Source organism: Suillus discolor (genome assembly GCF_016758755.1).
Source record: "Suillus discolor strain FC423 chromosome Unknown F5147scaffold_9, whole genome shotgun sequence".
NCBI classification, from domain to species: domain Eukaryota; kingdom Fungi; phylum Basidiomycota; class Agaricomycetes; order Boletales; family Suillaceae; genus Suillus; species Suillus discolor.
In genome coordinates, this window is record NW_024541256.1 from 231208 (window position 1) to 254020 (window position 22813).

Sequence of the window (22813 nt, forward strand, 5' to 3'; positions counted from 1 at the left end):
GGCTCAAGCTTAGTTACTCGCCTAAAGGATCGGACCCACTCAGACCCACTTTGTCAATAATCCCCGGGACCAAGGTGCGTAAACAAAATAAAATGATCAACTTTCTTTGTCCAGCCTGAGGAGGAAAAGATTAAACAGCTGTAGTCGTATTAATAAGAATGGCGCCGAAAGAAAAGTAAATCCGCATACAGCGACAAAGAACAGATTCAAATTGTTCCAGCAGGAAGTACAGTACAGATAATATAAATAGTTCGTTGTCGTGACGCTCGTCCGTTATATCTACACAACCTCGACAGGGCTAGCCTCCTCCATCCTGACCCATAGCCCGTTCTATGCATGATGTGAGCCACTAGATAAATAACCAAAGTTGAGGGCTTACATGTGCATAGATGGTAAGGTGGCTTTTCATGATGACTTTTTCGATGGCTTTGCGGCCAGAACACTCCGCCCACTCTGCAGGCGGAAGAGTCTGGGCGTCAGTGGCAAAGGAGACTGAGGAGAACTGCTGGAGAAGTCGGATGAGGAAGAAAGAAGTCTCGTTATAGGCGAACTAGAGAAACATGGATATCAGCGTGAATACTGTGTGAGAGCGGGCAGCAGACCTGTTGCCCGAGACAAATCCTGGGACCTGCATTGAAAGGCACGAAGATGAATGGGTTAGGGGTACAATATTTCCGGAGACGATCGTCAAGGAACCGATCTGGGTCGAATTCTTGAGCTGGTGGAGAAGAATGTAAGTAAACATTCATTCCAACGAAACAGTCAATCTATTGTCGTGCTCACCATCTGGTCCCCACAAATCTGTTCGTCGGTGCATCAAGAATACAGAGTAAGGTATCCTGATACATCCATCATCAGTTGGACAAACAAATCCGTTTCTTGATGTAATCACCTAGTATTTGGAGGGATGTAAATCGGTTTCCCCCCATCAATTCCCGGCCAGACCGCTGGTTCTGTACTGGTCCTGATCCATAATGAGCACAAAGACATGCGCATGGGCAGAGTAGCGTTTACCTGATATTGAATGGCCTAATAAAATTAGAGAGATTCGATGAGATCAAGTACAAAAAATTCAAGGGAGTGGACCTAATACTCACACAGGCGGGTAGAGTCGAAGCGTTTCTGAAATTCCGGTGTCACCTCAAGAGAAAGTGGCTTTTGAGTACGACTGACCATTAATAACTGCTCTCATGTATTTCATATCGCGCATATCATCATAGGTCGGTCTCCTTGAGCTACCCACCTTGCTAAGGATCTCCTCGCGAAGACGACGGAGAACATCGGGATGCTGTGTGAGCATGTAGATGACAAAAGTCAAGGTAGCTGCAGTCTGGAAAGAGCAGTCTTAGCATCCTGAGAAAGACCGTCCGAAAGAAGTGCATACAGTGTCACGTCCAGCAATCATGATGTTAAGAATTTCGTCCCTGATGACGATGGGGTCTAGAAGGAAACAAATTCATGTCATTTGGGATGACGCGTCAACGCTCGTGCTGCATACCTTCTGTGTAATTCACCAAGTGATCAAGCAGCGTCTCGCCTTCTTCGACATCCCTATCATTTGCATCGGTCTTCTCGTCCATGTTCTCCTTGAGCATTTTGTTCTTTTCTAATGCTTCCTTGAGTATCGGGTCGATGAACTTGTAACAAACATCCATGTGCTTCTTGACACGATCAGTCCAGAATTCAGCCAGGCGCCACGCTGAGCCAAACCGGCCGCGATAGGCAGTAGCATTCTGAGCCTCACTGAATGCATGCGCAAACTTGTTGGCTGGGTGATTCTCAAACGCGACGTCTTTAGAACGTGGCGACGACGATGGGTAGATCAGGCCAGCGGAGAGAGAACAGACATCTTGTCCAAAGAGAAACTCGGTCGCAGAATCTAAGGTGAAACGAGAGACCATGTCCTAAAGCAACGTCAGCAGGAATAGGTATAGAATAGTCATCATAGGTTTACCTGGAAATCCACGGGGTAGCCATCTCTGAGTCTAATCTTCAGCTGGCTGATCGCGTCTTCCGCGTGCTTGTCAAATATATCGAAATGACTGACCCGGTCTTTGCTGAAGAACGGGCGTGTCATCGAGCGGTGGAATCTGTAGTCACTAGATTAAGCCTGTCGAACAATGAACGGAAATAGATAAGGCATACTTCCAGACATCCCCTGAAATAGATAGTAAACTATATTGTCACGGTGAAATACTGGAAACACACTCACCATCGGAATTGAACACTCCGGTGCCAAGGAGGGAGTTGACTTGGTCCGAAAACATAGGCCCTGTTAGTAGAAGATGTTATTCCATCAAATCGGGACAATACTCCGCACATGAAATCGCCGACCTTTCGCAAATGATGTGAACTTCGTTGCTAGAATTGCCTGTTACGCTTGAATGTCTGGAATTATAACATTCCGATGAGCTGCTTACCTTTATGTATTCTGGTTCGGCGGTGAAGATCTGTTGATCGCAACATATCAACAATGAAACTGAGGATGTGAAAGAATGTACATGCCCTGTTTTCAAAGAGGACTCGCACGTTGAAAGTATGCCCAAGAGTGTTACACTGCTTTTCCATTAATTCCCCTACGATCGTGAGTATTGATAGAGGAAAATGAAGTGAGTTGTTGAGTAGCATACCCATGTATCCAATCTTGAAATTTTGTACCATGGCTGCGAGGAGATCCAGACTTCCAGGCCATCTACTTGGATACATGGGTGGAAGGACAGCCCCATGCATGGCAGCCTGGCGCCTATCATGATAATTTGCTGCGAGCACACTGCAAGTAAACAGAGCAGGAAAAGATAACACATATGCAGGAATCTGCGACCATCCTTGCAAGGATATGCCAAATGTAAAATCGCAGATGCGGTTGAGACCATAAACTATCGTTGGGGGCAATAGGAGCTGTGGTAGGCAACTGATGAGGTAGACGATCCCAGGTGGTAAATCCATTGTTAGATTGTGTGCGTTTGATCTGAAAGGTGTAGCCGACTTTATAGTAAGAGCTGGCGGAATCACATGTACTGTTTTTGTATGTGGTTCCGGGACAAGAAAATTGAATTGGGCTCATTGTCACACTGCCGACTACTGGCCGCCGCTAAGTTGCATGTGTGAGGAGCTTACAAATTTCGCTCCGAAGGATGTCACCCGCCGGCACCATCAATCGTTTCAGACTCCGCGATATCCTGATGATACACGGAAGAATAATCTATTATATCACATTACTCTGTGCAGGAAATAATTTTTAGAGGTGCGCATAGTATGTTGGTGTTCGGTCATCGGATACATACATAAAATTAATCACCCGGACATGAAACCGCCGAAGCGGGCTGAAGTCCACATGTCTGGTTGTTGGTAGTACCTTCTAACAATTGATCGCTGATTCCCGAAAACGCTGCGGCGCAATATGTCACGCAGAGCTGCTTGCACTTGGGAAGGCTGCGAATTACTATGAGTCGGCGGCGATTGTGTTCAATATGCTGTCTACTGCTGTCATCATTAGGAATTGGGGCCACCTGTGGCGAAGGATACAACAATATTAATACCACTATTAACGTACCGGAGGAAAGAATACGTACAATTATCGTTGATGTTATCAAACTTTTGTCAGCGGCGCATCTGTTTGGTCGTGCAGATACTCGATGATTGCACTGCTCTAATATGATCTGCCCTGCAAGGTTGCCATTTCTACTTGATGTGATACATCAGATGACTTCCCGTAGGACTACCGTGAGTTACCCAAGCATTCTGTACAGGAAACCAAACCCTAAGTCAACGAAATATCATGATGATATCATATATCAGTATCAACCACTGCAAAATGGGATAGAGATGGAAGTCATTGACGAAGAGTGTGAACAACAGAATCAATAAACGTGCAGATGTCTGCGATCCCGCGATGTGTTGCCACGTAGTATATTTCAGTTATGAGTATAGATCTTCAACGAAATATAGTATCACAGAGAGAAAAGACCCAAATCAACCAATCACCTTGTACTCCTCGAAAGCGTCTCTGTATATGCCAGGAGTCCGAGGGCTGTCGGCCGTCGTCATTCTGGACCCTCATGGCAATGCGAAGGGCTATGACATGGTTACTGTACAACGGCATGGTACAGATGCAGAAGGTAGGGTTGGAAACATTCTTGATAGAACTTTCGCATTCAAGTTGGACGCTAGTTGTCCGTCGGGTGTTGATGACAAAACATCGAAGGCACCGCTGTCAGCCTGTCCCTTGGTGAGCGCTAGCGTCAGGCTCAGAGATTCGGCTCGCATCAAAAAGCGTCCAAGCCAGTGCCTATATATCATGCGAAAGTGCACAAGGGATTCGTGAAGTGCGGGAGCGGTAGTAAGTGGCACTGGACAAATGCCGCGGTAAGATTATGTCAGCGAATATGAGTGTCCTAAAAAGGCAAAGTTTGACCCGTTGGAATAATTTGTAAGGAGATTTAACGTTTGTTTTCAAGTTACGGTCACCCGGCATTGCGGCACACCTCCCTAAAGTATCACCTCACGGGAAGTCATCCATAGTACAGAGTTGCAGGACTGAACCTGACTGAGCGGCCAGGCACGAGGCACGTCCCCCTTTTCATTTTAGTAATTTTACTTTCGAACGTAGCGGCGTCGGCTAGCACATGAAGAGTGCTTGGGGTGCGGCTGCACGACCAGAGTCGCTGCGGTCCATATCCTTACTTTCAAATTTGCAGCAATTCTTATCGACAAATAATGGCATGTCGGTCCTGGGATTGAGGTATCTTTCTCACATTTGGTACGACATGCTCCTAAATATTGTCAACCCTGACGTGTAAACCATTCGGTAGTAGGGTAGTTCATAGCAGGAGTGTAATTGATGGTAGGAGTGTAATCCACAGTAGGGTGAAATACGATAGCGGGAGTATTAATGGGGGCACTCGGGTGAATGTTTTCCCGATGTTCGGCCCTTTGTGTGTTTTCCTGACGTTCGACCCTTTGTGTCGCATTGATGGTATACGATCGTATGCCCTCAACGATTCTATCCTGATCCACGCAGTCCAGGATGGTCAATTGCCTATCACAAGCCTGAATCCAAGTACGAGCCTCTGTTCTCATTGGGGAGGTGAGGTAGGAAGAGACTGCGAGCTTGATGGCCCTACGGGTGATTTCCCGGCCTCCCGACACGAAATAAAGTGTCTGTGACACAAGCGTCAAGTGGACTATGTAGGACATGAAGTGCTGAATCACTGGCACGCGGCTGAAGAAGTGTCGATGTCCTTTGGTAGGTTCAACTTCGACCATTTTTATTATCGATTCCCTGAACTTTTGGCTGTTCAAGTGCTATGCACAAATCACGTTAGGGCGGAAGCAAAGATGACAAATAAGATAGCCATTACATGATGAAGGTCGTAGAAGTTCCACACATTGACGATGTCAGTATGAAGCACATGTAGAAAATCCCACATCTTGCGCTTCTTGAATATTGTGCAACAACATGAGAACGTCTTCCGGTATCCTGCAAGACAAGAATATTCAGATCGTATTCAGCAATTATCAACGCGAAAGTGGGACAGACTTTTCTTGGCAATCCTGACACTACGTAAATCACGAGATAAGAATGAATCAAGTAAGACTCACTCGAATGATGCCTTTATTTTGAGTCCAGGATCCACTCGTTGAGCGACTCGGATGGAGGTCACCACTGTAGCCTTGGATGCAAAATGCTGACTGACACAGTTTTCAGTTATCTGAATCAGGTGGGCGAGTGTCTTCTTATAGTCTTCGTTGGCTGGAACATTGCACTTCAGACGCACGCATGAACTTGATGAAGTATTGATACACACTAGAGATCGCAGCGTGGGGAATTTTGGACCCTGCAAATTTCTCTAGAGGTCTGATGCAGATATCCTGCAGCTCGGCTTCTGCGTTCTTCTTTGCGAGTTCCTTGATGGCTTCATTGCTCAATCCTTTGAGGGAAGTTTTATCTAGAGTTTGCTGTATCTGATTGACGAGCCTATCGTATTTAGTAAGAACGACAATGACGGGAACTTTGGAAAAGTGTGAGCTCCAACGTAGGAGAGAGATAGTTATCGATTCCCTCACCGTTTCTCAGTATTCCACTATGTTTCAATGTCAGAAATTCCTTCGTTCTCGTGTCTAGCAAACGTCCGCCTGTACGGGGTGTCTGAAGGCAGAGCCTTCCGTGTATTTGGTCAATCCACCAGAACGGAATGGTCGAGATAGAATCCCTACCAAACAGCATGCAGCTGATGTTCCGGAGACATGTTCCTCCGACGGTCAATAAAATCTCGAATTGTTTCAAGGTTGTCTCTGAGTCCAAAACCTTTGCTACCGTGGAGAACAAACTTGTCGTTTTGAGGTGAGATGAACTCATGATCAATGCTGGCCCCAGGCAAATTGATCTATTGACCGTATGAGTAGCTGTGCTCGTTGAAGCGTCGCATTCAACCCACCATTTCTTCCACTCCAAATATGTGGCTGATTAGCGATGACTTGCCGACGCCAGTCTATTAAAAGCACGGCGTCAACACTGGCCTGAGATCGGAAAACGCCCGATACCTTTCCTATCACTAGAATTCGGAACCTTGGGAGTGTCAACCTCAAGAATGACACTTGATTATCATCCTGACTCACCGAGGAATAGTTGTTGGATTCCTGGAAAAGTAGATGACGATTTTGATTTTGTTATGATGTGTGGTATATTCTAGGCATGTGAGGTTGAGTTCGTAAGTGATCAAGGTAAGAATACGATGATTCTTGTCTCACCGTGTCCTTTGCTTGCACTATACACGCGGAACATCTCTTCTGGGTTGAAAAGAAAATCTTCGGTCTTCGTATTAAACCATGGCTTGTCAAGGCAATCCATATGTAAGGAAAATTTATCCCCGTGAGAAAGCACCCTAGAGCGAAAATACAGTAGTAACTCAGGTGAGAATATGTGTTAGAGTCGAGTGCTTACACGGGAGGAGAAAATGTCCGTCGCAAACTCTTTCTTCCTTTGCGTTCAATTGGCACATGTGAGTCGCCGATCCATACTTTAGCAGACTCTATATCCAGTTTCGACTTCCTGGAATCGACGGCGATACCTATTGGATATATTCAGCGGAGTTGATGATACTACTTAATGACATACCAGATATGTTGAGAGGACAAGGGACTGTTGAGGCATGCAAAGTGTTAGCCATGCTGATTTGATTTAGGGAAACTGAGCCACTATATAGAGGTTGAGTACAAACAGCGGCCAAGTGTCAGCGCTTCAGCGCTCTTCAGCTGTGGTACCCTCGTGATGCACCCAGTGGATATTGAATGGAAACCTAATTTGTTTGAGGCCCAATGACCATTGCCCACTGAATCTAGGCGCTGGCTTCGGGGTTGGGTATCAACGCCGGGTTGCAATGATTGCGAATCATAGCGGCAGATAGAAGCCTGCGATTGGAATAGTGAAACATCGGTTCCGAAATTGAAGGCATGTGCTTCATCGTACATTGCACCGGGCGCCTTGAGATGACGCCCGCTAGTAAGATACAAATAGTGAACAAAATACATACTGTGATACACCCCAAAGTAACGCCCAATAATGCGCTCACTACTTCCATGTATCTTCCTCTACTTCATTAGAGCGATCCAAGCTGCACCTACAACTAGAGTATGGTTGATGAACAAATTAGAACGCAGACTGATGCAAAGGTAAATTACATAAATCCTGCATTTGAACACGTGTGCAGTCACATCATCGCGATTAGCGCTCACATCATATACACATTTAGTTTGCCCGGAGTCTCGTTACCATTCTGAAATACTTTGGCTCCCAAATCTTGGGAAGAGTAAGGCACGTAGAGGGCCTCACGTATCTTGTTTGCGTGAACGTCGGAACGCTCGAGAGATAAGGCCAGTCTATTCTCACTCTACCCGAGTCGTTGCACTAACTTCGCTCGCCAGTAAAATAAAAATAGTGAACAGGATGCATACAATACGCCCATCTAATCATACGCTTACTACATCTCTGCGTCCTCTTCGTTGGAGTGACCCAAGCCGCACCTACAACAAACATAACAAATACTACCACTAGCGACAGTCTTAAAGCACCATCATTCACGACAAGAACCCTATGGAGCATCATTTCTAGCTCAGTTCTCACTCAGTTTGCATGCATATACAGTGTCATCCACCCTAATATTCCGAGTCCTAAGGACAGTCCTAATTGTATTCTGCTGCGGCGACTTGGCATGATCATAATGGCACTGATCGCTCTCCAATGCGCTTCATGATCATTTTTTAACTCGATTCCTGTAGCAGACCATCTCAGGATAAAAGCGTCCATCAGAAGTTAGAACGTGCTGGACTCTTTATCGCTCCTGAACTGATCACTAAAGGTGTATGCATCTGTGCTGGTGTTTGTTTGGTGTTTCCCTGGTGCTCTTGGGAGGTCCATCAAAAGATCCGTTGAGGCATATTTCTCAGAGCAATCTGAAGGTAAGCCGGATTCGTGCTCGCCTAAACGTCGACTCATATGCATTCTTAGATTATATATGGACTCAAACGCACAGCTTCTTTGTGTTCATGGGTGGTTTCATGCTCTGTGTGGACGGGAAATCCTACCTTGCACTACGACCTGATGACATTCTCAAACTGATGCGTGAAGGGTGTATCGACTTCCCTACCCTAACGGCAAGGCAGATCCACGACAAAAGCAAAGGGAATGCGATATCAAAAGGATTGGTCATGCTTCAAGTGGCCTGGTCTGTTATGCAGCTCATCACTCGTCCCATTTATCGCCTCGAAACCACACAATTCGAGGCCAGAGAATCGCACTGAGTATGTATGCACCTGAGCAATTATGCCGCTACTGATTATGTCTGTTTTAGTCTCGGTAAGAGACACGAACATATCCTATCTCTAGTCCTCGGCCCAATCATAGAACTGTTAGGCTTGTTTGACGTCCCCACATCCCTAATACTCCGAGTTCCAACATTTGATGGCAGCATCAAACTCGGACATTCGGAAAAAATGGTCATTAAACTTGCGGCATTGAGTGTGGCAACCATATTCTGTGGCATTCATTGTATAGCTTGGTTTTTTACCTTCGTCACACATCAGGAACAGCTCTTATGGCGCATATGGGCCCTCGGTATACTGGCACACCCTGGCTTTTCCTTTGTGTGACTGCCCCATTCGATCCACTTTTCTTTTGTAATCCAGGTACCCTGGTGCATATAGATCTCCTGACTGGACTTTTATTGTACATTACAGCTCGTGCCATCTTGTTGGTACTCATGTTCACCACTTTACGACATCTTCCTGGTGACGCATGCCAGGCGGTGTCATGGATTGGTTTGGTGCCGCACTTGTAGTTCCTGATTACGGTACTTGTATGATAAGCACAAATGATAAATATAGCGGGCTGTACATGGCGTGATGGAAAATTGAACTGTCACCAAAGTTCCACCACAGATGCTCCTGAATGAACAAGCACCAGTGAATCTGCACTGAAAACTTATACATAACTACACATATAGGAGACAATGACCCCACGCCTGGTCAAATAATCGAGGGATCAGAACTTAATTCTCGTTCACTGCGGTATATACGCCGACACACTTCGCCAGTAGCTATGTATATGCGTTTAGCTCAGCACCATAGCAAATATGATATGTACTCACGCGCAACGCTCGAGTAAGGCCAGGCCGGTCGTGGACGTGTACACATGAGGTAATCCCGCAGAAGTCTCATTGAAGATCATCTCTGTGAGGCCTCGTTGCCAGATGTTCCAGGGAGGTGTGATGTCTCCTGGGGTGTATCTGTGGTCAGGAGTCTCGAACATGACCATAGCCATGAAGGAATTCGAAAAGGAAGTGATGAACTGAGAATTGTTGTATAAAGGACCGTCGATGAATTGAGGGCCACTCCTGAAACAGAATGCATCAGAGTGGGCAGTGACCCTTCACACCGGCTTACGTATATGAAGTGAAGTACTCTCCAATATCATCTCCATGCAGGCCAGGTGGAATTGCAAACTCGCCCTGCTTTTGTTAGGCACACGTAATCGAGATTTACCTTGAGCTTACCTTCCACGCTCGTCCTCTGAAAGCTTCGAGCATATAATAAGTAGGGCAGAGGAACATTGCTAAATCCACTCATGAAATCAGGAGCAAGGGCGATTTCTTCAAAGGACATACGCACATTCGCCTATCGCAAGATTTGCCTGATTGACATTGCTTCCCATGTTTTGGTACAACGACGCTGCTCCAGCGATCTGAGCAGGACCAAAGTCCGGGTAAATCGTCCCGATAAAATCTGCAATATCCATTGTCATTGACTGATCCACAAGGACGTTCCCCTCATGCGTATTCGTTACGGAAAGAAGGTGGTTCTAAAAGGAGGGTAAGAGTGTCGCTCTGAGATAGCTTCTTTCATCCAACTTACACCATTCAGGCGGCCCTTGCTGAGTGTTAGGGTGGGTCTTTCCACGATAAAAGTCCCATCCACAACGGGTATGAATGCGATCATGCCATAGAATCCGTCGAGGTTGATGTCAGTGTTCAAGGTTTGCAGCGTATTTACGTCTACAGCGCGCAGGCAAGAAAGGGTATCTGAACTTGAGCCACAGCTGTGAGTTGAGTGTATTAGCTGGGTAATGGCCAAACATTGTTTGTGAAAGGACTCGCTTTGTTCCGTTCACGACCATACTGTACAGTATCTGGTAGTGGTATTCAGGTCACCACAGATGTTGATCTCATGGAAAAAATCACCTCCGGAATAGGATCATTATAATTGTATTGCGACGGAAGAAACGTAGAGCTCGTCATAGCAGCCCTGAAGAGGGGAGGGTGTGTGTTGCCCCCGTGAGCAACAATATGCTGTATCACAGAACCGGCGCCTGAAAAATGTATGGGAAACGAGACTAATCGTGATGAGAGTACTTGTCACGGCTCACCAGCAGACTGTCCCCAAATCGTAACCTTGGTAGGGTCGCCGCCAAATTGGCTGATCTATCTCAGGTAAGTTTCCTATCAGCTGAAATACAAAACATGTAAGTAGAAATCTTTACTTACGTATGCTTGCACCCACTGCAAAGCGTAATTTTGGTCAACTTGAGATTGAGGTTCAGCTTAAGTCTGAAATACTGTCAAAACTTATGAACACGTACGTAGTCCAGCGTTGAGCGCACCCCCTTCTTTGACCGCTTCTCCAGAAAGAAAACCTAGTGAATAGTGGGTACATTCGAAGACCACAAAGAGTCGCAAAAACGTACCGAACAAACCGAGGCGGTACTGGATGATGACACTGATGACACCATAGTCTGATTCTGTGATTAGCTCTGCACCATCGTATAAACTCTCAGCTCCTAAAACATAGCTATAACGATGTCAATTTTACTAACATGGGATCATTTCACACGCTACTTACCCCCCTCCGTGAATAAACACGACTACTGGGAGCCTACCCGACGGAGTGGTCGCAATTGTACTCCCTGGGGTGTATACGCTACCGGATGTGGCCAAATCTTAAGTTTCAGTGATCGTTCTAAGATAGGGCTTACCTTAAGAATAAGCAATCTTCCGATTGACTGACATCCCTCTTGCTTAAAGAGATGTTTTCGAAAGGATTCGTCGATGCATTACCCAGGGGTCCTTGATAACATTGATTTGGTTGCGTGGTAGCTTGTTGAACGCCTGAGACAGTCGGTGGAGGCTGCGGAGCTGCCCATCTCAAGTTGTCTGTGTGTTTAGTGTAAGTTGACATCGTACACGCTACACAAAACTGAACGCACCAAGGGGAGGAGCTGCGTATCGAATCCCAAGGAAACTGGTGGTATTTGTAGTTGTGTCCACCGAACCCTGATATTGAGCATAACCCAAGTCAACGATGGGCGCATTCGCGGTGGCCAATGCTGCCAACGCAAGGAAAGTCTGCGAAACGGCCAGTAAGTTAATTTTGATCGACATTCTTTTCAATACCATAGATCGCAGAGTGAAACGCTACACCGACCAACGTGACGGGATCGCGGGACATTATATACCTCGCGCATGAGGGAGTCTGAGACGACCTTACCTACTCTTTGTGACAGGTTGATCACAGGACATGATGACCCTCTGGGCTCTACTGACTGGCAGTTGAACAGTTGAAGACGTGCGTTACGTAGAGCTTGACAAAAGAACGGATACCGACAGTTAAAGATGTATGCCTTGCGCGAGGGGGCTGAGACAACCTTACCTACTCTATGACAGGTTGAGCACAGCACATGATGACCCTCTGGGTCACAGTTGAACAGTCGAAGACGTGCGTTACGTAGAGTTTGATGAAGGAACAGATACCGACAGTGTTCCTAGTTTCACAATGAAGACTATTTTGACATGAGTATTGAGCGTATGCCTCACTCAAGAGGAGAGGTTCCACCTGATATTATTCCAACGCCGTTCACGGCACATGGTGCTTTCGCGAGGAGAAATAGAGTCGTCGACAGCTTGTAGATAGTACACTTGAACGACCCGGCAGTGTATTCTCGTAAAGAATAAAAATGCAGCTTGTCAAATGAACTTTAGCGGTTGCATTTAGAGTGACACGGTGACAGTGAATCCACATCGCCGAAATTGCAGTTCCCAGCCATACAATTTTGACGAAGTAGATGCTAGTAGGTGCCCGTTTACAGTGAGGACTTGCAGCCGCAGAATCACGGTAAACAACAGGGTCACTGATTCTTCCATAGTCTTTTTACGATGGGGTAACCAGCTAGGAGAATGACAGAATTGTCAATTATCGGCGATGCTCAGGTAAAGAGGCTTATGAGTCGTGAGAAGCTGTAGTGGTTTCATCCGCAGGGCTGCTTCAACAGGTGGTGTGTCAAAGGAACAAGTACTGTGACTGAACAGTGAGGAGGCCATCCTGATTCCTGGGCCTGGCGGACATTGCGGAAACTCGCTTAGTAAAGCTTCAAATGATGGTGGGCCTGGGCCTGAGTACCTGTTACGTAATGAGCTATGTTGCGCTACATGGTGACAGTGCGGCAAGGCCATAGACATTCAAGAAAATGTGTCGTAAAACTATTGAAAAGAGTAAAAGTAAACTGTAACATCCAGGTTTAACTTATGTGAGGGCGTCTCTAGTCGTAAAATATCAAAAGCAATGTCATTCTAGTACAGCGGAGACACGATTCCTTTTCACTGCCTCTTTGATCACGTTTAGAAGCACTCTGTAGTAGAATTGAATGAGATCGGGAGGTAGTAATGTGTCGAGAAATACGCACTGCGATGGACGATACCAGGACCGGACTCGTCGTACTCCTGCTTTGAACACCACAGGTTCTGGAAAGTGGACAGTGAAGCCAAGATGGATCCACCGATCCAGACAGAGTATTTCCGCTCGGGGGGAGCGACGATCTTGACCTAAAACGATGATGAATGAGATTATGTCTCATATCCTGAAGTCTGGTACTAACCTTCATGCTTGACGGCGAGAGCGAGGTCAATTCCTTCTGCATACGATCGGCGATGCCAGGGAACATGGTAGTACCACCCGACAAGACGACGTTACCATACAAGTCACGACGGACATCAAGATCGCACTTGAAGATCGAGTTGTACCTAGAGAGGGAAAAAATCAGACAACGTTCCTGGTAATTCATATATTTGCTTACGTCGTTTCATGGATACCCGCAGCTTCCAGACCAAGGAATGAAGGCTGGAATAGAGCTTCGGGTGCACGGAATCTTTCACGATTATATGAGATGTGATGGCCAATGATCGACAAGGGATCATCTTACCGCTCGTTACCGATCGTGATGACGTGCCCATCAGGAAGTTCGTAGCTTTTCTCGAGGGCTGATGATTGTGCGGCAGTTTGCATCTCCTGCTCAAAGTCAAGGGCGACGTAGCACAGCTTCTCCTTGATATCGCGGACGATTTCACGTTCGGCGGTCGTCGTGAAAGAGTAACCACGCTCGGTTAGGTTCTTGATGAGACAGTCAGTGAGATCACGACCAGCAAGATCGAGACGGAGAATGGCGTGTGGAAGAGAGAATCCTTCGTAAATAGGCACAGTGTGGGTGACACCATCACCAGAGTCCATGACAATACCGGTGGTACGACCGGAAGCGTACAGTGACAAGACAGCCTGAATTGAGACATAGAATGCAGGTGCATTGAATGTCTCGAACATGATTTGGGTCATTTTTTCACGATTAGCTTTAGGGTTGAGGGGAGCCTCGGTGAGCAAGACAGGGTGCTCCTCCGGGGCTACACGAAGCTCATTGTAGAAAGTGTGATGCCAGATCTTCTCCATGTCATCCCAGTTCGTGACGATGCCGTGCTCGATGGGGTACTTGAGCGTTAAGATACCACGCTTGGATTGAGCCTCATCGCTGTGTAGATGTAAGCTCACAGCGCCTACGACTGAGGCAAAGCATACCCGACGTAAGAGTCTTTCTGTCCCATACCAACCATGACACCCTGGTGGCGCGGACGACCGACGATAGAGCTGTACAATTTCTGTGAATACCCCGCGCATAAGGGTTGTATAAAATGTGAAAACGTACGGAAAGACGGCACGAGGAGCATCATCACCTGCAGAAGGCAGTCAGTTGTGTATCCTTACAACACCATGAATCGTGTTGAATCACCAGCGACTGCGAGAAGGCTTGTCAGACAGCGAAACAGATTAGATCGAGGATAACTTACAGCCAGCTTTGCACATGCCGGAACCATTATCAATAACCTGACAAGTTTGATGATAAGCTTGCTAGACGGTGAGAACGACGGCTATGGAATTGGACTTACGAGGGCAGCTACTTCTTCTTCCATGGTAAATTATTTGTTGTTTAAGGGTGGTCTTGATGGTTGTTGGAGATCAAGCTTGCGTTGCGGATGTTATTTGAATAGTTCTGTTACAGAAAGCGCAGTCGCGCAGCCGCAAAACTTCGCAGGGCTATGCAACGTGATGGCTATCATGATGGTCACATTTAGTGCCGTCGTTGCTAAGTTCAAGCCTGCACCGCAGTAAAATTATACTGCGTGTCCACGGGTGTCAGTGACCACGAGGATCGAATCATGATACGCTAAGTCAAGTGTGAAATCTTTCGCGAAGTTGATGAAATTGTCAGCCTCTTATTCCCATAATATGCTGAGATCGGAGATGTCACTGGGACCAAGTTGAGCCGAGTCTTTGACCGACTTTCGACACTATCTATCATGGCACCTTCCAACTTCAATGGCACCAACACAGCTAGCTTCCCAGTTGCATCTACATCCAGTCCTTCCCGCGTGGCCCAGGTCAATCAAGGCTCATTTCCTATCGCAAACATCGTCATTCTCGCAATCTGTATAATTGGCATGAGTGCCCTTGTAATCTGCGTGTTTCTCCGGCACCGCTCATCAACCAGGATCAAGCAAAGCTCATCGAATGTCAATAAAGACGAGCCAAGGCCGTTCAACAGACTGTGGTCTCGTGCACTCTCGTTGTTCTCAAAGTTGCATGATCTTTGGCGTTCGAAAACCAAGTCAGCCACCAAGTACAAGCAGGGCGAGATGACCACTGTCAGCGCGTTGCATGCGACATGCACGTTCGTTGCTGCTGCACCATCAAAAGTTCTGGCCCCTCCTGTCGTGATGCAGTTCAGAGTACCGGACACAGAGAAGTTTGTTGTGCTATGTTCGGTCTGCTGCCCCTTGTCGGTGCACCATGCATGTGGCGATCCAAAGACGTGGGTGAGTGCGATCGATTCTTACAACACAACCACAATTCACACGATTCAGGTGCAGAGTCCTTTCGGCGACATTCCACATCTAGCCCAAGAGCAGCTTCCCGTGAATAATCAAGCATCAAGTATTCCCGAGTGTCAGCCGTATGGCGTCGATCTCCTGCCTTCCGATCAGAATCACTCGTCTACCATCGAGCTACCCAACCTTTCTGTTGCAGACCAGCCCCGATCACCTTTTGCTCCACCAGGAGGGCCAAAGAGAACGCTTGCTCGAGAAGATCTCCCAGTTTTATTTGTAAAGACACCCCCAAAATAACATGTTAGCAAGCAGTTGTACGCGCATTGCGATTTCATTCCTTTGCACATATATCATCAAAGAATTATGAGAGGATTCAAACCTATCGGCCCCAACGTCGTAGACTGTCGGCAAGTTTACACCTTAGGACATTTTCTACCGTGAGTAACAATAAGATGTCTGTACACTACGTGTGCTGTTGTCTTTTCCTCTTCTCTTGGAAATGGAAATAGCGTTCGAATGCCTCGACGACATCGTACGAAGGTCTAGCACGACTTTCTCCAGCGTCAGCCCTTGACATCCGTTGAATATCGTTGCATAAGTAGGTCGCAGGAGAAACTGTTTTGGGACCAGCTTCAAAACGTTAACGCGCTAATCTGATTGAAAGAGAAGGTAGTGGGTAATGTATTTCTTCGGTATGAACTTCCACGAATCTACGATGAAGACGGACACGTGCATGCTGAATGTGATGGTATAGTTAGGAGAGAAATGTCATAACCGTGGCAGAGCTCAGAAGACACAGATTAGAAGAGGTAGCACAATTGCAAAAGAAGGGGTAGAGACGGAGATGAGCAAAGAACACACGTAAATAGGACGTGCTCACTGATCATGTGCACACTATCTGGTGAGCGCTTGAGATATTCGGAGAACATGTGGAGCTCAGGTGGACGCGAATTGTTTCTAAGGTTTGACATACGTACACTACTGATGCATTTCCGCCTTGACCTGTATTGAAGCACATGATTTAGCCAGAAGTAGCAAGGTCAGATTTGCCGTCAGAACGGTGGACTGTGGTACCGAGCAAGACGCCATGATAAAAGAGATACAGGACTATGGTACCGAGCAAGACACCATGATCAAACAACATTGGAACTTCGGGAGAATATCAGTAGCCGACAAAATTCCATGATGTGGCGATTTATGTAAAAGTGTACAATACATAAGTATCCTTGATAAGGGGAGGTCCACGGTGGCAACGCCGGCCCATGTAGGACAATGGCATGTGGAGCTCAGAGGAAAAGATGGAGTACAATTGCACCGTTGGATAAATTCGTGAACGCCCTGATACATGTCGGCGAGGAGGTTGAGAATACATCCTGTGAATCGACCCTATTTACATTATGTAACCAAAGTTCTGACCCTAACCTTAGCCTATCACTTCTCCTTGCACCAAACCAAACTAGGCATGACCTCAGGCCCTCATAAGCCAGGCCCCAAATCAACATTAACATCAAAACTTAACTATCTGCGGCCTCGTGCATTTGGTTAATTTTGGTACCACAATCACCGTTACCGCTGCCAGCCGACAACTGATCCTCCATTAATTACAAGTTCTTCAGCCTAACTTGCACAGTCCAATAATGGCACAATCTTCGATCATCCCCATTCTCATCAAGGCTACCGGCTTATCTCCTTTCAAAATTGTATGCACATCTAAGTAGCTAGTACACACTCGGCACCTTCCAAGGTCCTGACATGCTTACCATCACATAGTACCTAATATCGTGTGACCATTTCTGTCCGATAACTGCTAGTCTGAATCTCGCATGGCTTCCGTACTTGACCGAGGGGCACCTTCGGTCATTTACGTTCTTCTTGTCCTGCACACGAAGGTTTCATTCAAGCTATTATGGCCTAGCACTACACCTAGGGTCGGTTAGTCGTTTTGCTGTTCAAATTATGTTCAAGTTGGATCATGTCCGAATCACGGCTTCGTGGTACGTTATTATTTTTGAACGGATCGACAGATCATTGCTACAACCCTAACTCCGTAGCAGTACACCGTCAAGACCGGGGCGCTAAGTAGCCGTTTTGCGGTGCGAATTATTCTGAATGGTAATAGTTTAAGGCTATCTACTGCTGCAATATAAAAGCTGCAAGAGCATCATAATATCATCCTGCTTCTCCCTACTCTCGCCAAGGGCAGCCTCACTATCCATCGTGAAAAATCGCGATGTTTATTCCTTTTTTGCTTGTTTCTCTCATCTCATCGATCGATGTGACAGCTATAGCTGTGTCTCGCTCAGAGTACCCACTATCTCAGGGCGTTGCACATGGTCCCTCAACTAGATTGACCATAGGCAATACAGTCCTCGCTCCCGATGGCTTCGTCCGCCCGTAAGTCTATTATCGTAGCACTCAAGCTCATTCCTGATCTTTGACAGAGCAACTGTTGTCAATGGCATGTTTCCTGGACCCATGATTGCAGCTCAGAAGGTAATCTTTTTAATATCCTTGTTGGGTGCCAGTGCTGACCTCACAATAGGGTGATCTGTTTAATATTGAGGTGGTCAACCAACTCAGCGACGAATCGATGTTCACGCTTACCAGTGTTGTAAGCAGTTTCAAATCATCATAAATGTTGTTAAAATTAATCTTGTTTATGGTAGCACTGGCATGGCATCTCCCAGAATCGATCGAACTATGCCGATGGGACGGCCTTCGTCACACAATGCCCCATTACGCAGAACCACTCTTTTCTACATACTTTCACCGCCCAAAACCAGACGGGCACTTTTTGGTATCATAGTCATTATTCTTCTCAATATGCAAGTATCACTCGAACCTTGCATTTGCAGTGAAGGACTAACCTATGGAACAGTGCGATGGTTTGAGGGGAGCCCTGATCATCTATGACCCTGACGACCCTTTGGCATCCATGTACGATGTCGACGATGGTGAGCGAGAAATTGGTTCATATGAGCTTTCTGACTGACCATCGTATGTTTTCAGCAACTACTGTGATCTCACTTTCAGACTGGTGAGTTTCACAAACGTGGTCAATCTGCTCGATTAGCTCAGGATCACTAGGTATCATGTTGTATCCCCCAAATTGCTCGGTGTTCCATCTATTGCCGATTCTATGCTCATCAATGGACTCGGTCGCTTTGTTGGCGGACCCCCGTCTGATCTTGCAGTGATCAATGTGACGCCGGGAAAGCGATATCGCCTGCGCCTGATTCAAATGTCATGCCAATCCGACGTCAAATTTTCCATCGATGGTCACAGCTTGACTGTCATCGAAGCGGATGGACAGTTGACAGAACCTCTGGTGGTAGACCAACTCCAGATCCTTGCGGGCCAGCGCTACTCTGTGGTTCTACAAGCCAATCAGCCGGTGAAAAACTACTGGGTACGCGGTCTTCCTAATACGCCGGGTGCAAACTACATCGGAGGAGTGAACTCTGCTATCCTACGCTACCAAGGCGCCCCAGCGGTCAACCCGATTACGATCGCTCTTCCACCCAAGAACCAATTGCAAGAGACCAACTTGCATGCTCTGCCAGTGGACGGTTCCGGTGTTCCTGGTATTCCAGGGTACGGGAACGCAGATATCAACCTCGACCTGGAGGTTAGCGTCAAAGCCCCAGACTTCCAATTCTATATCAACGGTATCACATTCGGAAACACCACTCTTGGAAACCACACTGTTCCTGTTCTACTCCAAATTCTTAGTGGAGCTCGACAAGCTACTGAGCTGCTCCCAGCCGGAAGTGTGTACGTTCTGGAAGCCAACAAAGTGGTAGAGGTGACAGTGGGAATGCAAAGCGCTATAGGTGGACCTGTACGTCTTTTCCATTCATTCCATATTTACGTGACTGATGCATATTTATATTGTACCAGCATCCCATACATCTTCACGGAGTAAGTTCGCCGTCATTCCGAAGGCATTTCTGACTGGTGCTCCTGATTATTAGCATGCATTTGATGTAGTACAGAGCGCTGGCAGCAGTACTTTCAATTATGTGAACCCCGTTCGCCGCGATGTGGTCAGCGCTGGGCACCCTGGGCAAAGAACGGTGATCCGATTCGTCACTGACAACTCTGGCCCCTGGTTCTTGCATTGGTATGACACCTTTTTATCGAGCTGTCAAGAAAGATACTAACTCTGAACCAACAGTCACATCGACTGGCACCTTGCAGCGTAAGTGTATAAATCTTCCCGTGAACGAAATAGCTAATCCTTCATATTCAGCGGTTTTGGCGTGGTTTTCGCAGAAAGTCCCGCGGATACCCCCGCATATGTGGACCCCGTGCCAGGTAGGTCATACGTTAGGAATCCATTCTTCTATTGCTGAATTGCTTTACAGCTGAGTGGGACCGCTTGTGCCCAATCTATGACAATCAGCCGAATTTCACGCTACCTCACATCCCTAACATTCAGATTTGATCATGCCCTTCAGCCACAAGGGACCGGCGTTGCCGTCGTGAACCTTGCTTAGCCCTCCTGTTGTCTGCTGTGACCAAGCCAACAGGGCTAAATGTAAATTTCATTGTACATTTTCAAATCTTGATGCACATGGCCGATATGTGGAGTCCTGATCTCTAGCCATATTTCTTGTATTTGTATTCCTTTGGCTGCATTCTCTCTTCCAATGCGTTTACGTTTATATTCCCCAATACCCACTTTATATAGAAGGGGTGGAAAATGATTGTCATGACCGTCTGTTATTTGATGCGTGGAAAATGTTCTCCGGTTGCCGATCATCACGACCGCCGACTCTATGATATGGTCCTTGTCTTCTGCCATGTCTTGAGTATACAGCACGAAATACCATGCTGCCTGTAATGTCGCGTCTTCCACACAGCTGACTACTCTTCGGAACTTGACCGTCGAAAATGGATTAGTACAAAATGCACTGCCTGAACTCTTTTCCCTGAAGGTTCTCTTCCATGGCAAAGGTTAGCAAAGCTGATCAGTTCGGTTCTCTATTCATCTTTGTTGTTCGCAACTGACACCCAAAGCTCACAGCCTTGTTGTGACCCTGCAAGCCTGCTCCGTTTCTAACTTCGATAATGCAATTCTTCCTATTCTGTTCGGCCCCGGGTTACATGTCGGCAAAGTGAGTCGTGTAAGATCCCAATCACCACTCACCAAGTATATTTTCTTGTCATCTATAAGGAATAGCTTATTACTTGTTATCTGGACCCTGCACGTTGCCTGCTCTGCGCTCACTACCGTTCTCGACAACTCCGGGTCTACAAAGTTCCCTCCTTCCTCCACATTTCCCTCGGGTTTCTAAATTCGTCTGTCTAGGAAAATTGGCTTTGACAGCATGGCTGGGAGCGAATACTGTGTCTAGTCTATTTCCGTTGTCCGTATCATGGTATCTATCCTGTACAATGGTCCCGGCTTGCGCCAGGACGCCTTCTTCAGCCTCTTGATATGGTGACATGTTCCGTTGCGCTTCCTCTACTTCTTTTAGAACTGGTCTAATCTCTTTCTCTTCGCTTGACAGGTACTTGGTGTTGCACTGTCCTGGGCCGACCTCTCTACGCATCACCTCTCTCTGATTGACAAAGGCCGGGCATACGAGAAGAAACCCGACTAGATGTGTATCCTACTGTCGAACTTGATCGTCGCACTCCATGCCGTGCAAATCTTGCTTCCGAAATCAGTAGCATCGAACCACACTGAGTAAGTTCTGGAATTCAGTTCCCCGCGGTTTCGTGAGCGCTAGCTACTAATGGTGTCATGCCGTGGTTAATGCAAATCGGATGATTGACCACTTGATCCTCGTGCGATCGCAAGCACATCTCCTCTCTCAATGTTCGCTCCAGCAACACGCGTATCATTATATATCATATTAGTCTACAGTAGCCTACGGTAGAAATACACATGAGTCGTACGGCTACATTCGAACATGAACTAATCGTGCAACCGCATAAAGTGCCTCGGGCACGAATTTTGGGCAAAATCTGTGGCGTCGTTAGTTTCACTACTAGGAGGTATTATTGCACCGAAGTTATCGTTTGGGTCACACGAATAGCATCCTTCGCGCCACCGTTGACCCTGCGGGCAATGAGCAAATTCAGCGTGTAATCACATTTCCAACGGAGGGTGACGGCTTGCTCTTTGATGAAGACATGAAATAAGACACAATCAGCTATATGTGAAGCTGTATGAGGTAGCAAAACGCGATGTCTTTGACATATCACAGTTGTGATTGCAATGGCGATATATCTACAATGTGCGGCAATTAACGGGAGAGCCATGTTTCGGAAGAGAGCGCCCTGATACCAGTGAGTAAGTATCGTTAGTTGAGATAACAAGCACTTATGCGGGTGACTTCCTGTAGGCTAGATAATCCGGATTATCGTCATGAAGACAGAAATCTATTCGGTAGAGGCACCTGATTTGTGTCGACGTGAGTCAATTGAACGCTCAGAACCAGAACCTGAGTAGGAGCCGAGCAGGACACCATGATAAACTTGACACAAACACATGTTGGAACTTCGGGAGAATGCAGCCGACAGAACACATTTGCCGATTTGAAAGTGTAGAATATCATCCCTGCTGATTTGCAATAGGCTGTTACATACCTGAAGGCCTCATGTTCGACGGAACCGATCAAAGCTGAGCTCCAAGTGGGAACAGGGCACGGGATGCTCCCTGATAGTGCCATAGCGAATCGGCGAAGGTATGTTACCTTTGTGCGGTGACTAGTCACTAGCACGTTTTCCGCACAAATGCCTCTAGTGTGTTGTTACTTCAGCACGAGTTTTCAAATTTAGCTCTGGTAACATCCTAATTAGGGTGGACCCAATTGGGAGGTAAAAGTCCCGGTCGAGGCTAAATTTTGAAAAACCGGCTGTAAGAGTCTAATAGCCGAGACCCGGAAATATACAATCGCGGAAGACCCGTTATGAAATGCGCTACTAGCAACCCCACTGGGGAAGTTGTCAAAGTTATTGACTCATCCGATAACAGGACAAATAGTTTTTACAGGGTTTTTATGTAACACACTGTATACTGATGCAGAGGCATTTGTGCGAAATGATGAACCCTCATCGACATCTCCGGCATGAAAAAACTCTAGGAGTCACTCCTTCATGTCACT

General features: G+C 46.7%; 7 protein-coding genes across 7 annotated transcripts; 3 read left to right on the forward strand and 4 right to left on the reverse strand.

Annotated features, from left to right (window-relative positions):
- Nucleotides 1-126: 126 nt before the first annotated feature.
- Nucleotides 127-3102, reverse strand: F5147DRAFT_677464 (cytochrome P450). The gene is made up of 17 exons (XM_041436122.1): nt 2631-3102; nt 2506-2576; nt 2421-2450; nt 2335-2371; nt 2213-2272; nt 2146-2158; nt 1955-2090; nt 1499-1904; nt 1385-1440; nt 1174-1330; nt 1098-1122; nt 1015-1029; nt 893-964; nt 784-839; nt 603-718; nt 380-550; nt 127-330 (listed from the first exon to the last, which is right to left on the reverse strand). Exons 1-17 carry the CDS (start codon nt 2944-2946, stop codon nt 280-282), a joined length of 1788 nt encoding a protein of 595 aa, XP_041296570.1. The 5' UTR covers nt 2947-3102; the 3' UTR covers nt 127-279.
- Nucleotides 3103-4456: 1354 nt separating this feature from the next.
- F5147DRAFT_758763 (uncharacterized protein) lies at nt 4457-8708 on the reverse strand (the record flags this gene model as incomplete). Its single annotated transcript, XM_041440415.1, has 18 exons — nt 4457-5304; nt 5361-5479; nt 5540-5559; nt 5602-5752; nt 5778-5977; nt 6217-6386; nt 6438-6491; nt 6544-6568; nt 6619-6688; nt 6751-6884; nt 6944-7070; nt 7118-7141; nt 7221-7498; nt 7572-7619; nt 7735-7889; nt 7981-8022; nt 8045-8090; nt 8584-8708. 18 exons carry the CDS (start codon nt 8706-8708, stop codon nt 4783-4785), a joined length of 2310 nt encoding a protein of 769 aa, XP_041296571.1. The 3' UTR covers nt 4457-4782.
- A 169-nt stretch (nt 8709-8877) lies between these two features.
- Nucleotides 8878-9379, forward strand: F5147DRAFT_677473 (uncharacterized protein). Its single transcript, XM_041436123.1, has one exon. The coding sequence runs from the start codon at nt 9093-9095 to the stop codon at nt 9333-9335; it is 243 nt and encodes an 80-aa protein (XP_041296572.1). The 5' UTR covers nt 8878-9092; the 3' UTR covers nt 9336-9379.
- A 177-nt stretch (nt 9380-9556) lies between these two features.
- F5147DRAFT_743825 (Alpha/Beta hydrolase protein) lies at nt 9557-11930 on the reverse strand (the record flags this gene model as incomplete). The annotated part of the gene is made up of 14 exons (XM_041439631.1): nt 9557-9593; nt 9645-9890; nt 9940-10004; nt 10050-10108; nt 10165-10354; nt 10408-10611; nt 10734-10861; nt 10919-10973; nt 11037-11074; nt 11132-11185; nt 11237-11340; nt 11392-11469; nt 11525-11702; nt 11756-11930. The coding sequence occupies 14 exons, from the start codon at nt 11928-11930 to the stop codon at nt 9557-9559; spliced, it is 1611 nt and encodes a 536-aa protein (XP_041296573.1).
- Nucleotides 11931-12887: 957 nt separating this feature from the next.
- On the reverse strand, nt 12888-14794 carry F5147DRAFT_677482 (actin). Its single transcript, XM_041436124.1, has 10 exons — nt 14757-14794; nt 14659-14694; nt 14627-14632; nt 14516-14544; nt 14389-14457; nt 13745-14341; nt 13619-13690; nt 13421-13565; nt 13229-13367; nt 12888-13174 (listed from the first exon to the last, which is right to left on the reverse strand). Exons 1-10 carry the CDS (start codon nt 14778-14780, stop codon nt 13164-13166), a joined length of 1128 nt encoding a protein of 375 aa, XP_041296574.1. The 5' UTR covers nt 14781-14794; the 3' UTR covers nt 12888-13163.
- A 626-nt stretch (nt 14795-15420) lies between these two features.
- On the forward strand, nt 15421-16016 carry F5147DRAFT_677489 (uncharacterized protein). The gene is made up of 2 exons (XM_041436125.1): nt 15421-15683; nt 15732-16016. The coding sequence occupies exons 1-2, from the start codon at nt 15504-15506 to the stop codon at nt 15990-15992; spliced, it is 441 nt and encodes a 146-aa protein (XP_041296575.1). The 5' UTR covers nt 15421-15503; the 3' UTR covers nt 15993-16016.
- Nucleotides 16017-17925: 1909 nt separating this feature from the next.
- F5147DRAFT_834476 (laccase) lies at nt 17926-20373 on the forward strand (the record flags this gene model as incomplete). The annotated part of the gene is made up of 11 exons (XM_041443912.1): nt 17926-18089; nt 18137-18188; nt 18238-18306; nt 18574-18649; nt 18705-18732; nt 18783-19536; nt 19596-19616; nt 19670-19818; nt 19873-19896; nt 19948-20012; nt 20063-20373. 11 exons carry the CDS (start codon nt 17926-17928, stop codon nt 20140-20142), a joined length of 1482 nt encoding a protein of 493 aa, XP_041296576.1. The 3' UTR covers nt 20143-20373.
- Nucleotides 20374-22813: the final 2440 nt, after the last annotated feature.

Coding starts and splice junctions, on each gene's coding strand:
- F5147DRAFT_677482 (XM_041436124.1), bottom strand. CDS start 14,780: ATGGAAGAAGAAGTAGCTGCCCTC. Junction 14,695..14,756: donor AAGAAGAAGTAGCTGCCCTC/GTAAGTCCAATT, acceptor CAAACTTGTCAG/GTTATTGATAATGGTTCCGG. Junction 13,691..13,744: donor ATCACGATCGGTAACGAGCG/GTAAGATGATCC, acceptor TAATCGTGAAAG/ATTCCGTGCACCCGAAGCTC.
- F5147DRAFT_677464 (XM_041436122.1), bottom strand. CDS start 2,946: ATGGATTTACCACCTGGGATCGTCTACCTCATCAGTTGCCTACCACAG. Junction 2,451..2,505: donor GAGTCCTCTTTGAAAACAGG/GCATGTACATTC, acceptor TGCGATCAACAG/ATCTTCACCGCCGAACCAGA. Junction 331..379: donor ACCTTACCATCTATGCACAT/GTAAGCCCTCAA, acceptor CATCATGCATAG/AACGGGCTATGGGTCAGGAT.
- F5147DRAFT_677473 (XM_041436123.1), top strand. CDS start 9,093: ATGGCGCATATGGGCCCTCGGTATACTGGCACACCCTGGCTTTTCCTT.
- F5147DRAFT_677489 (XM_041436125.1), top strand. CDS start 15,504: ATGACCACTGTCAGCGCGTTGCATGCGACATGCACGTTCGTTGCTGCT. Junction 15,684..15,731: donor GTGGCGATCCAAAGACGTGG/GTGAGTGCGATC, acceptor CACACGATTCAG/GTGCAGAGTCCTTTCGGCGA.